Here is a 14,716-nt window from a genome sequence, read left to right as displayed (position 1 = left end):
GAATTTTATCTATATGTATTCCTAAAATATTTTCAGTTGTTTAAAATGCTATAGAAAGAGTATCATGACTTATAGGATTTTAAGCAGTAAAATTGTCTCACGATATACTTAAAAACCGCACAAAAGAGAGAAACATGGCTTTAGAGGGAAAATATTTAATCTATTTCATGAAAATAATGTACAAAGCTTTAGAAGAGCGGCATTAGGTTTCAGTGTACAGTATAAACAGATTTTTGTTTTCTATAATCACACATATTATACACTTCTTTTGAGTTGGTAACGAAGGCCACTGTGTACTCATTCCAAACCATCTTCTGTTAACACACGCACTTGAAAAAGTCACTGAAAATAGACTTGAAATAAATGTAGAAACAGTGTTGTATAAAAATATATTACTCTATCTACATGAAATGCTTAAAAATGCAGACGAAGTAAATTCTTTTAGAACTTGACCATGTCTAGAAATATCAATATATGACCCTGTAAGTTGGATTTTCATTTCTTTATTTTTGAAGAAAAAATAGAAATAATCAAACCCTTGGAATGACAGAGATGAAGTTAGCACAGCAGACCAACTCTATTCTCAAAAATAAAATCACAAGTTTATACACACAAAAGAAGGCAAGAGTCTGAGTTTTTAAAATTTGACAAATTTATGCAGTGTTACAATTTGAGTGAGTGTGTGTATATATGTATGTGTGTGATATATATCACAAGCAAACTCTGATTTGTCCATAATCCACACATGAAGTAATGACAGCAATTAAAACATTTCTAAACTGGCTCTCGATGTACCCTAACAGTGAACATTTCAAACTTTTAAAAAATATTAACCTATGTATAATATAATTAGAAACATATACCTCCAAGTAGAGAGAAATTAATTCTAAAGTCATGTCGGGTACTGATCTCCTCCTTTGGAAACTGACGTATTAGGAATTTTAGAAGAAAAATTTACCACAGCAAAACCAATCTATTGTATCTGTTATTCTGGAACCATATAGTTCCTCAGTGAAAATTCTATAGAAACTACTATACTATTGTTTTCCAAGAGCGGGAAGCCTAAGGTGTGGAGAGGAAGCGGTCGTGTATTTTTACAGGTAAATTTGGATGATGAACATCAGGGGCACTCGGGGAAAACACATTCCAACTCCATACAAACACATACTTGTTAGTGTCTGAACAGTGTAATGAACACAACAGGTAGCCATCCTGCACATGCTCACAGAATGAATATATTTCTGGTGGGATTAAGAATAATGACTACAACATCTAAAAATGGAAGATAGTTCCAAGGCTGGGCCCTTCTTCATTTTCAGAAAGGAACGTGTCTATTTTTACCCTTCATTACCATAATTTATCAACTGTTTTGCCCTATATACCTTAACACATACTTTTCATACTTTTCACTAGATAAAGAATCAAAAATACTGTTTAAACTGGTTCTATTCAAATCTGAGGGCTGATTTTTTTTTCCCCTCTCAGTATTATGAGGTCTCATTTCATTTTATTTCAAATGTAAATATGTAACCAAGTATATTAAAAGCAAAAGGTAATAAATTCTGCTTGTCCATCTAACTCATAAAAAAATCTGACACTTTTGCTTAATTCTGTATTACTGAAAAACACCAGGTCTGCAAGTTGCTGCTTAAAGAGGAAGGAATTCATACCGTGCCCTGACATGTTACAAAAATACTTTTGACTATATGGCTGTTAAGCGCTCCACTGTGCTTGTTTAGTGCTTCTTACTATATGGTTGTTGGTATAGGCCGGGAAGTAGATTGGGAAATACTTGGCGATTCTTTCCTTTTGGTCGTGGGGCTTTCAACAGAACAAAATGTCCTTCGGTCCACTTGAGAGCGACATGCCAGTGAGGAAGAGGGACACGCCAAACAAGGAATAACTATAGCCGGACAAACATTCCACAAGTATCTAGGATTCTCATTTTCCAACTCCAACCTTTGAAAAAAACTAAACCAAATCAGCGCACTAAGAAATGGAGGGGATGCAGTCAGAGAAGCTGACCACGCTGCCTCCCGTTCCGCTTTTCCCAGGCTGTGGTCAGACCGGCAGCCTCGGCCCGAAGCAGCCAGGCTGACCTGCAGTTTAATAATATGTGAAAGGGCCAAGGCCTGCTGGTCACAGAATACACACAGGAGATCAGTACGGCCTCTAACTCTTAACGCCATGCTTTCTATTACCCTACTGCAAGGAAACGGGGGGAAAGAAAGCAAACTTTTCATTATTCAGGACAAAATCATGACTTGCAGTTAGTGTGAATTCATTAAAAAAAAAAAAAAAAAAAAAAACATGTGCCACAGGAGGAGGAAGACGAGGAAACCTTGGTGATTAACAGTGAATTCTAAAGTATGACGCTATCATTACCTTTTCAAGTTGATGTACATTTCTTTATGGGTTTCAGAAGTGGAATTTTATAACAATGTTAACAAATTATAATATTTAAATTAGCAAACAATTTAAACGAAAAAATCTGCATTCTTGTATTTGGATGATCATGAATCATAATCAATGGTATGTAGCATTTTACTTCATACCTTTTTAACAGTACCTAAAGCTGGAATCATAGGTTGACCTGCTGAAAACTTTACTGTAATAGAATTGCAAATATTTGAGTCTTGGGGGGGTGGGGTGAGGCCTACATACTTCAGCGCTATTTATGAATCAAGTAGGCAGATGACTTTGTGTTAACAGACTGGCCAAATATTATGTTTCTAGAGCTCACTTTGGTTGTTAAAACGGGATTTTCTTAAATATGAATAAGCTTTTAAGGGTTTGAGAGAGTCCTGTGCTAAGAATTCTGTGAGAAGGTCTTACAATTACCTTCTGAAGACCAATTAAAATAGCACTGTTGGAACTAGAACTGAAAAGCTATTTAATTCTTTAATACATCCATCTGCCAAGAAAAACTGGATAATATCTGAATTTAAGAAAGAATGGTACATAAAATCTTCTGGGAAAAACAATTATACAGACTATTCCAAACCCTGAAGGATAACTATGTATAATGAAAAGTCCCCAAAGCTAATATAATTAAATGGATTTACTTTACATTTCAAAAACAATCACCACTAGGATTTTTTGGGTTCTTTGTGTTGATTAGTTACTATATATAACTATGAAGATTTATGCTTAAAAAAAAAAAAAATAGAGAGGCAGGCATCACAGCATGGTAGTTGAGTAGACGCACCAAGGCTCGGCCAGTCCTAAATGTGTGATCTCCATTATACTGGTGTAATTGCTTATAACTTCTTTATGTCTCAGTTTCTTCATCAGGGAAATAAGGAAAAATAGTACCTCCCTCATAAGGTGGTTGTGAGGATTAAATTAGTTAATACACAGAAAGCACTTAGAAAAGTGTCAGGCACATAGTAAGCACTGAATAAATTTAGCTATTATTACTTTATTTCAGTATTGCCAAAGGCTTAAGAAAGCATTCACAAAAGTAAGTACTCTTAATCCCAGTCTGTTTTCACTCTACATCTAGGAGTACAGCTAGGAATCAGGAGATCTGTGTTCAAATAAAAGATCCATCACTCACTAGTCACCCTTAGTCATTCAACAGAACTGGCTGAGCAACTGCCTGCACCAGGCACCACTCCAGCATCAGCCATTATTCGGGGGGCGCTGACCTTGAGACACGTTGCCAACATTCTAAAGCTGCTTCCTCATCTGTAAAATGGACATAAGATCTACCTGTCTGATTCATAAGGTTATTCTGAAGCTCAAATGAGGCAAAACGCATGAAGGCACTTGGAAGATTTGGGAAAGCACCGTCAGAGTATGTTCCAGGAATGTGGTTTAGGGTATGTCTGGACCCTCTAAGGAAGTTTATTACTCATAGTTCCAGGTCTTAAAAAAAACTTTAAAAAACAAAACTGTAGGTATGTTTCTTTATAACAATGTTTATAAAATAGTAATATGTTTATTATAAAACTTTCTCTTCTTGAATTCCAACTCTATGGAGAGTAGTAAATACCAAACAGTTGATAGAGAAATAGTTTCCTTTAGAAACTGTGGTTGCAAAGAAAATGTGAAACCATGTGTTTATAGACATAAGTTATATTATCATTATTATTAACTAAGCCAATAACTAGCAGTTTCATTATTTACTAACTGCTCTACAAACACTATTTCATTTGAGTCCTTACAGCAACTCCATAAGGCAGGTATAGCAACCCCAGTTTATAGGGCAGAATCCAAGCAACTGCAAAGTCTGTGCTCATAAACGCTACGCTACATCACACAATAAAAACTCCAGCAGAAGAAGCCATAATCATTTCTGTCTCCACCAAATCACATACTTAAGAGAAGTGGTAGATCAAAGAGCTCTAAACTGTGTTCTGATCTTTGGTAATAAAAGTGACTTTAGAAAAGCTATTATAGAGCAAGTCCTTACTGTTCATTTCATTTTAAATCTTTAAAGCACATTCCCAGTTGGGTTTTTTTTTTATTTAAATAACCCATTGCTCAATGAAAAAAAAATTACGGAAAAGCAGAAAACAAAAATATTCACAAGACCACCATTCAGAGTCCACCACTGACACAGTCCCTCTGCGTATATTTTTATGCAATTCTTGAGCTATGAAATTTAGTTTTTGATGATTGTTCTTAAACATGATGCCAAATATAATGGCTAGACTGTTTTTAATTGGCAGATATAAACTAATGCTAAATGTTGGGCAAGCAGAAAATTATATTACAGAGGTATGTATTATTAATGTCCTCGCAAATTTTCCAACTATGGAAAAACAAGCAGAGAATAACTTATTTCAGTGGTACTAGCTCCAAAGTATATTGGCCATGTGAGAAATTGAGTTGATCTTTGTATCTGCATAAGTATACATACACATACATATATACATACACTCATCTACATATACTAAGCTTTTTTTGGCTGTTTTAAGATTTATAGCTTTCTGCAGGCCTGATAACACTATAGCTAAATATATTATTAGAACAGTTAAGGAGACAATTATTTAGTCATTGAACTTTACCAAAGTTACACTTATGGGTGATTAAACTGTAAAGTTTCCCCTTGTGAAAAGGTTAAATATTTGCTTCAGACAGCATTTTCAAGATAAGCAAAATTTTTTTCAGAGATATCAATCCTGAGTACAAATTCAGAAAAGAAAATTCTACCATTTGTGAAATGATATCATAACGAGTGGCAGAAAAAATGGTGACAAAGCAGCATAATAATTTAGGGCAAAGATCCCAGGTATTATGTCTAAGTGTATGTAATGCCACATTACTGGCACTTTGATTACAGTGACTAACACTAAAATCTTTTTTTAAACTATCACTGAACATAACTTTTGCTTTTCCTCATGCATAAATTAAAAAATATGCAGAAATCCTTATAGAAAACAGAAGTCAGGAATCACAAAGTTTTTAAAAATAAACTTTCTAGTGCTTCCTCTTATGTAAGAGATTTATGTTAGTCATAAATTCTAGGAACCTATTTATACTGCTTAATATGATTTACAAAAAAATCATACCAATCCATATAAATAATATTTTGAATGTAAAAAACAATGCAGACTAGTGGCTGGCTAAGAATAAGAATGTTCAGTAAAACTGTACTTTGAAAGTCAAGAAGAGCATAAGCTTAATACTAACAGAAAACTCTGTCTAGACGAAGTGAACATTAATATATTCTAAGAAATTTTTGGATTTTAGTGTACATGAAAATACATACTGTGTGTATATTTGTGTATAATACTGAAAAAATAGTTATCAGGCATTCCTGAAATAGCAACTTAAAACTGTATATACTTCTTTCAGAGTGAAATTATTGTCCTTAAATAGGAAAAAATTAAGCCAAACTATCCTGTCCAACTGGAAATGAGAACTATAATAATAAAATGAGATTAAAAAATTACTATGGCCTATTCTCCATAAAAGAGAAAATTAATGTTGTATATCCTTTTATTACAGAACATATTTTTTTTATGGAGAGAAAAGGTATGCGGTACGTATATATAATTTTAAACAGAATTCCTTTTAACTTTACATTTATACTACTTCTCTTTAAAAATATCTTTAGCAGGTTACAAATTAAATGAAAGTCATGATCTATGCATTTCCTTACTTCAGATTTAGGTAACCTGAATAAAAGAAGTGTATAGTATGTTCAAAACTATAGTTCAAAAAAATATAAAGATGATCATGCTTAAAAAATTACACTTCAAATTGAGCACTGGTTTTGAAGGGAGAAGGCATATTATGCTATATTGTCTATAAATATTTACTGAATAAATGTGATTCACCTGTTTTTAAACATCTTGTAAGCTGATTAAACCACAAACATGTTGAATCAGTTTTAGTAAAAAGAAGCGCAGGGGCTTTTAGAATAGTTATAAAGAGAAATTATGATTAAAAAAAACCTTTCAATATCTTCTGGTGACTGTTTCTTTTAAGGTTAAAAAAAACCCCACCAAAAACAGTGTCATCAAATCACTGTATGTTTCCGCCTTAATATTTTAAAGTAATATATTAAGATATACTATACATATTAATAGCATGAAAGTGCTTCACATTGAAATTTTCACTTTGAAGGCTTGACAGTAATTTTTAAAAACATCACAATAAATGATCATAATTTAAATTCTGAATATGGGAACCAAAAAACCCCCCAAACCCAACAAATCTGCATTTAATGCTTCAACTGAAATGTAAACTTCTAAGACAACATACATACCCATTTACATCAGATTCAGTGTCACAGTTCTTTAAGTGGTATCACAGACAGTAATGTGTCCCAAAGTCCCTTTCTCCTTGAAAGTCATAATATTTCTGTGGATTCATCCGTTATTTGGTAAGACTGTTCAATTCAGAAAAAAGTTAAAGGAGTGAGCCTGTATGTCCTTAGAGACTCTAACTTTTAGAAATATAGAAATATATTTTCTGTATATAGAAATATACAGAATATTTAACATACCATTAATAATGGTATGTTAAAATAGCAAATAATTTATAATAAAATAGACTGAATAAATATATCTCAAATGAGAAAATCGCAGAAGAGAAGAAAGAACATTTTTACCACCTAAGTACTCTTTAAGCTGCTACTGTGATGAAAAGATGTTTTTGGGGGCCTAAAACAGACCTTACACCTTGAATGGCAGGTGTCCTTATAATACGTGGACTGGATCTTAACTTCTGTTTAAAGTTATTGTGAAATTTACACATTCAGAAGTGCTGCTTGAAAAATGTAAAAAAGTTAGTTAAAATATTTGGTATCATTATTGTTATCAGTATTCACTGCAAATTATCTCATGATAATATTCTGTCCTATAATGTAGACTTAAGTCTTGTGCCAAATAGCAGCACAGATTACAGGATCATGGTTCAAATCACGGTCAATGACTTAGCTGGTACACAGTGAGAATGAAGGAATTTGTCTACAATAAATAAATAAGGAGCATAGCTTTATTTTAGTATCAGTTGCGAGAACTCAAGAATGGGTTTCTGGGTACCCAGAGGCAGAAATAAAGCTTCTTTTCATAAATTACACAGTGATGGTGGGGATGGAGAAGAGGAGGCACTGGCATGCTGGCCAGCTTGCTAAAATATATACTTGAGTTCTACTGGAGGTATGTAGTCTTGTTGTGTATCGGTTATTTGTAAAGGCTGACTGAACAAAACTCCCTTCATCATACAGGCACTGCTGTCTGCACTACAGTAATAAAGAAATACGCTGATAGATAGAACGGCTTCAAGTGCTAAACAATCCCCAGGAATCTGCAGTGAGATTGTTGGTTGACTGGAAATGCTCTCTATCTCTCCAGATGGTATCTGTCCTTGAAGAAGCCATTCATTGCCTAGAAAATAAAAAGGTAAATTATTAAGACTGTATAAGAAGTCAAGTAGGAAATTGGACAAACCTTACGAACACTAGATTCATTCAACAAATATTTACTGAAAGCCTCTAAGTGCCAGGCATTGTGCTCTGTGTGAAGGATACAAAATAAGATATAAGAAGTTCCTAGTCTAATCCTCTTGATGTCAAAATTCTTCCTTTGAACACTGTAAAATAAATTATAAAGTTATTTCTACTGAAATCAAGATGAATATTGCCAATATGGTTATAGATTTAAAATGTGATTATAGAATTTAAAATGAAAACTATTAATAAGTTCTAGAAATAAACATAGGACACTTCAGAAAATAGATCATTTTTTACCAGATAAGTGTCTAGAAATATAATATGCAAACTACAAAATAATCTGGGGAATACAAATGTATGTACAACTCTGCAGTGACTTTCAAGTTAAGACAATGATGAATTATTGAATATCCAAAGGTGGTAATAAAAAAAAGCCACTGATTTTTTTAGAAACAAGTAACACTGAATACATTATTCCGATGGACTCAATGTAAAAAACGAATAGATTTCGTCTACCTCATTTTAACACATAAAACTCCTCTGAGACTTAAATACATAGATTATCTATGTAACAAAAGTCTAAAAAACCACTAAAAATCATTGAGTCTTCTAGTATTAAAGTTTTTAAAATGTTTTTATTCACCCAGTGCCTTCTCTCAGAAGGAACATATACGTCATATTGAGGAAGTGCATACTTAGGCTGACATTCAGCATTAGCTATTAAGAGCCATCATTTGGGAAATGCAGGACCTGCTTTCCTGCCATCTTAAATAGAATACATTGAACGTAATCTAACGACTTAACAATGACTCAGGGCCATCTGTACAAAAACTGGACCATCTACTGAGTAGTGATGAAATTCTATGTCTACTTTTTAGCTTTTCTCTCTTTTGACCTCAGGATGAGTCAACAGACTAGAGCACCTGCCTCTACTGGTCCTCTTCATCTCTCCTTTAGTTCACTGCTTCTAATACTCTGTTGATTGATTGAAAAATTAAATTTGAGATAAATATATCAAATAAGAGTAAGGAGAATGTGAAAGGTTGAGGATCTAGAGAGTTAAGTGCAGAGCTTTTAAACAATTCTTTTAAAATTCTCTGGCCTTTTTGCTTACTTCTGGACTGAGGAATATGTTTGACTTTGTTAGATAGCAGGTTAGTCAGGGAACTTCTTATACGTTAAATGAAAACAGGAAAATAGTAAATTACGATATTTTAATGTCCAATTCTAGAAATAAAACAGTGTTTCTCTAGATAATTTTTAGATACAGCACATGTATCTAAAATAGACAGCTAAAAATAGCTAAGAATTTTCTCTTTGGATTACTTCACTTTCCTTTAATACTATCCATGTTTTGTACTCCAATAACTTGATACTAATTAACTTGTGTATTTGACAAAGTAGAGTTAAAATAAACATGTTAATTTACCAGTATCCTATTAAAAAATACTGTTAATTTAATTTTTCTGTGTGCAATTAAAGAGCAGTTATCTCCACCTGATGCAATGCTTTCGGACTAATGGACACAGGCAGAACAGTTAAAGTGGCAGTTGAGGGCTTGCTCTGAACCTACAGAGGACTGCGGAATGAATGGCCAGGGTTTGAGTTCGCTTCTGCCCAAACATCCTCTAGTACTGCACGGCTCAGCCCTCTCCTTTGTGGGGAGTAGATGGGGGTGATTGCCCCACAGGCTCAGTCAGTCACTCCGGAGACAGCAAACTCTAACCCAGCAGTTCCTTCTGGCTAGCCTACCAAGATCTCTCTGTTCTCTTGGTGTGGATACCAAGGGGGCAGTTGCAGGACAGTAGCTGCTGCTCTGAGAAGGTACCAAGGTAAGAAGGCATAAAGCCTGGATCTGGGTAATGTACAAAAGAAAAGTGTGTGAGAGGGCATGAGAGAGGAGGAGTCGGGCAGCAAATTCAAAACTGAGTGAGAACATTTGAAAGAGCGTGGGAGACTAGGACAGAACAAGATCACTAGAGACAAGAAGTCAGAATTTAGTTCTGGACTCCTACTGTTTCACTTTAAAATTGTTGTCTACTCTGTTTGTTAGAGATGTTGGAAAGCACTGCTATAAGACAAGCAGTATACTGATTACTTACAAATTCATGAAATAAGTTGACACTGTGATTCAAACACACACCCAAATCTTTACATAATTTACAGTAACTGAATACTTTCGAGAATAGACTCAAACAGGAAATGTTCTGAGATTAAAAGATCACAAATTAGTGACTGAGGACAAAGGCTCTGCCTGGACTCTAATCATAGTAATTCATCTGTATTTAATTACACATCCTCCTCCAACAATGTTTTTTCTTCTACTTGAATGGCATACTTTTAAGCAATGGCTTTGGCATCCAATTTCTTGTAGCAAGAAAGTTAATGGGGCTCAAATTCTACCTTTGGAATCCCTAGAGAAGAAAACACAGCTTCAGGCTTAATAACTGGTAAGTCAAGTCCTAACGATACTATTGAAATAAAATGAACAACAACTGAAAGCGCTAAAGCATTTGACAGATGCTATCTGGAAAAGCGCAAGATAATAATAAAACAACCAAAGAACTGAATTAGGAAGAGTTTGTGTCAAGTTAATTCAGTTAAAAGCAAGAATATATTTTAAAAAAAAATCAAACTCAAGGGAAAAGTCAATTTAATTCTTTAGAATAGAATCTGTGAGATTTAGTGGTATAGTGGTAATCACAATTAATACTGGATCAGGACCCCAGAGACCTGCTGATTAAACTGCTTAGTCAACACCTACACTTCTGCTCCCTTGTGCCTCATCCTGGCTGGAGACAAACAGCCTCCACGTGGACTAGCCTGACTTTCAGTTCATGACAGCCAGCCTCAAACACAGCCTTCCGGCCATTCAGTACGCACTGTATTCCCCTCATGTAGTCATCACCCTCCCACCCTCCTGACCCTCTTCTTTTTTCAAACCGCCAAAACCTTCTCCCCCACCACCTCTCACTCCCACTCTCAGCTGATTGGCCGTGCTTCCCAATAATTAAGAAAACAGAAGCATGCAGAAAAGCGCTTCCACAAGCATCCACTCCACAGTTACCCATCTAGATCTCCGGGTCGCCCACTGGGCCCTCCCTCCTTACCGTGGAAGTGAGGTCCACGTCCCTGGCAAAGGCCAGCCTGCCACCTCTCCTATCCTCCTAAAGGATACCCGCAACCATATCCTCATTCCTTTCCTCCACTGATCTTTGCCATCAATCTAACAAACCCGCTGCTCTCTCAACCCCGTTTTCCCCTGCGGGCAACTGCTCTCTTTTCCCTTATCTTTTTAGCTAAACTCCTCAAAGAGCTATCTATATTTGCTTTCTCCAGTTCCTCTCCTTCAATTCTTTTTTAACCTGCTCTAATCAGGCACCTCCTCCATCACTCTGAAACGGCCCTGGTCGAGGACATCAATTAACTATAACATTGAATCAACGATCAATTCTTAGTCCTTATTTCACCTGATCTATCAATCGCACTCAACACAACTGATCACTCTCTCCTTAAAACACCTGCTCCAGGAAACTACCCTCTCTCATGGTTTTGCTTCTACTTGCTTATTCACTCTTCAGTCTTCTGTGTGGGTCCCTACCTCCCTCCTTGATCTCTTTATGCTGCAGTGCTCTAGAACAGGGTCACCAAAGTATAGTCTGTGGACCGGTGCTGGTCCACAAACCATGGTGAGTTAAGTACAGAAACCAAGAGTGAGGTTTGAAAACTTCTGTAACATCCAAATGCGTAACTGGTGGCTTTGAATTTTATATGTCTTTAAAAAACTAATTTCGTTTTTAGGACTAATAACCCTAGAGCTAGTTTGAGATGGAGTAGCACAATGGAAAAGACACTACACTAAGAACCAGCAGAGCTGGGTTCAAATTCCATCTTTTGACCTAATTCAACATATGCCCTTGAGCAAATCACTTTATCTCTTTGAGCCCATAGTCTCCTCACTTATAAAATAAGAGGCTTAAAACAGATGGTGTCCTTTGGTGCCTTTCAGTCCTAATATTCAAAGGCCTAACATTCTAAGACCACACCAGTCTGCCTCATGTAATGAATCTGCTTAATAGCAAATGGCGGCAATTATGATTAACTTCAGGTGAGTTACACTGTTATTTAATAAAAGAGAGAAAGAATCTCAAAGGCTAAAGAAAACTGCTAAAGTGGTGTTCGATCTGGATCTTTCTGTTTTACAAGGCCTTCCTCAAATCCTGCCCAACTGTAGAGAAAACATATCACAAATGAGAAAAATTACTAGATCAAATGTCAAGAATTTATGAAATATTTGCATTTGCAAGATTATTGTCGTACCTTCAGCTGATAGAAACCAGCAACTGGGTGCTCCTTCAGTTAGCTTTGTTCCTGATGGGAGGTCTAATCTTAGCTTGAACTGAAGAGTTTGCCCTGGAGATGCAGCCACTGGGGAAAGTCTAATGCCTGGAGCAGATTTAGGTAGTCTGGGTAAGGTCTTCTGTTTTTCTGCTAGGAATGGGCCGTCCACCGTAGCACTTTCAGATCTGAAGACTGGGAGCTAGAAAACAAGAAAATCTGTTTTTTAAAGCACAAGTACTTTATAGTATTATAGACTGACAGAGCTTATTTTCAGACTTCAGTACAAACATGAGATTCTGTGTCAAGGAAACTTAATTGCCATTCTCTTCTGAATCAGAATGTGTTTACTTAAATTTCCTCATGATTATTTTGTAGGTTCAGAAAAATATTTCATCCTGGCCAAAAAATTGCCAACATTTATGAATGAAACTGAATTAAATTAACTGTCCAATATGTTTATAGATAGCAGGAAATTATCAATTTAAATGTAGTGGATATAATATACACCCTCTTATAATTTTCATTGCCAACTATAAGATGTCATTCATTTTATATCAGAGATCTATGTCAAGAGAAATGACACTTATGATGGGAATCTGTGTTTTTATTTTAAAACACATCTTGGAAATTCCTAGAATTTTAGAAAAAGAACTCTTGCATTTTTCCAGGCAAATGTGATAATATAAAGGGGTAACTTGTATTAGAGTCCATGTCCATATCTTTAAAATTAGAACTTACTTAAGTTTCTTCCAATCTTATTTTTAAGTCTTGAGAAATGTGGCTCCTAGAGCTTCCTTTAAAGATTATTTGGTAATGGATTCACCATAGGAAACAAAGATTACCCATTAGTCAGAGGATCATTAAAAAAAAAAACACCCAAGATTAAACAACCCAACCCACATAGTTTGTATGTGTAGTGTGTCAGTATGCCATACATTTAAAAACAGATCTGAGTCCTTTTTTTTTTTTTTCCTTTTCTGAAAGTTCATCAAATTCTCTCCAACTGATCAGCTCTGTGCTTTGTGACCACCTAGAGGTGTGGGATAAGGAGGACGGGAGGGAGGGAGATGCAAGAGGGAAGAGATATGGGAACAAATGTATATGTATAACTGATTCACTTTGTTATAAAGTAGAAACTACCACACCATTGTAAAGCAATTATACTCCAATAAAGATGTTAAAAAAAAAAATTCTCTTCAACTTCTAGAATCTTTCTCAAACACTCTTGGCACAAATGGAATTTTTATTTTAAAAATAACAGGATATCCTTGGAATAGGCACCCACTCACTACTCTACCCACATGTTTCACTTTCACCACTAGAGATGGCCTAACCAAAAGTGCCTCTGTTGTTGCTAAGGATCTTAGAATCTTTCTTAAAATGATGCCCTTTAACTTAAAGATTACTTACCACAGAAACTGTTTTTGTTTCTAAATCCATCACTTTAATTTGATGGTTATTGGTGTCTGCCACATATAATAACTGACCATTCCCTCCAATACACAAGCCTCCTGGTTCATTAAAAGTTGAGTTGGTAAAACTGGAACCGATAACATTACTTGCATCTCCAGTTCCCGCTAATGTTGTACAGTTTTTTGTTTTTGGATCCACAACTTTAATCTAAGAAGACAGAACAAAAATTTATATATCTGAAGCTCAAATGCACATTTGTAGTATGGAAAATTATCATATTAAGCAAGCCAGAGAATTGCTGATTGACATCAGTATTCTTAATAAATCTCAGAAAAAGAAGAGACATTTCCATATTTTCTTGAAAAGCCAAACATTCAAATTACAGTCTAAGGGGAGATATTTCATTCTGAGAGCTAAACACTATAAAATCCCAAGTTACATCCTGTGTTCTAGAAGCAATCTTTGATAAAATTATTTATGGAATTAAAAAAAATTTTTTAATGTTCTTCTTTTCCCTCACAGTGGGACAGAGTTGAACTGACTTTCTTCTCATGAATATCTAACATTGGCTGAGGATTTGGCTACTTACGTTAAACTTAATGATTCCTCACTGTGTTTCAATTACATTAAATTCAGTCTCTCATCACAAAAATATTAACATTTGGGATCCACTGATTTTATAAAAAGGAAAAATGCACAGTAAAAATGCAGTAGAGACAAAAAAAATGGAAATGCTGATGAAAATGGAATTATTTGCTAACAGGCGTGGCAACTATGCAAAGGCTCAAAAATGTTCATTTGTTAGTTGACATGTTAATTTCCCTGCTACCTGCCTTCTCCTCATTTACTCAACATGTTACTAAGCAGCTTTAATGGCTTGCAATTCACAATTTTTGGCTACAGTCATTGGGAATTTGTTCAGTCCTCTCCCCCTAGCTCAGAGTACCATCACATCCTCTCTGCAAGAAAGGACCAAGAAAAGAACAGAAAGGCTTATGTACAGTTGTCCAAAACTGTCATTCCTTGCTATATTTTAGCGGCAATTGTAGGAGG

At 35.2% G+C, this 14,716-nt stretch overlaps 1 protein-coding gene and 1 long non-coding RNA gene across 2 annotated transcripts in view; one reads left to right on the top strand and one right to left on the bottom strand.

Moving 5' to 3' along the window:
* The window catches only part of LOC309635960, a 116,295-nt gene that overhangs the window by 79,302 nt on the left and 22,277 nt on the right, over positions 1–14,716 (top strand). The window lies entirely within an intron of this gene.
* The window catches only part of NHLRC2 (NHL repeat containing 2), a gene marked incomplete at its 5' end in the record, with an annotated part of 60,937 nt that continues 46,360 nt past the window's right edge, over positions 140–14,716 (bottom strand). Inside the window, 3 exons of the mRNA XM_082407820.1 lie at positions 140–7,844; positions 12,230–12,449; positions 13,661–13,870. Coding sequence (XP_082263946.1) covers positions 7,588–7,844; positions 12,230–12,449; positions 13,661–13,870 — 687 coding nt within the window. The 3' untranslated portion in view covers positions 140–7,587. The remainder of the gene's footprint in view (positions 7,845–12,229; positions 12,450–13,660; positions 13,871–14,716) is intronic.

The sequence above is a fragment of the Balaenoptera borealis genome, assembly GCF_965194805.1.
Source record: "Balaenoptera borealis genome assembly, chromosome: 10".
Taxonomy (NCBI): Eukaryota; Metazoa; Chordata; class Mammalia; order Artiodactyla; family Balaenopteridae; genus Balaenoptera; species Balaenoptera borealis.
Note: the sequence above shows the minus strand (reverse complement) of the source record. Positions and strands in the feature narration are given on the sequence as shown.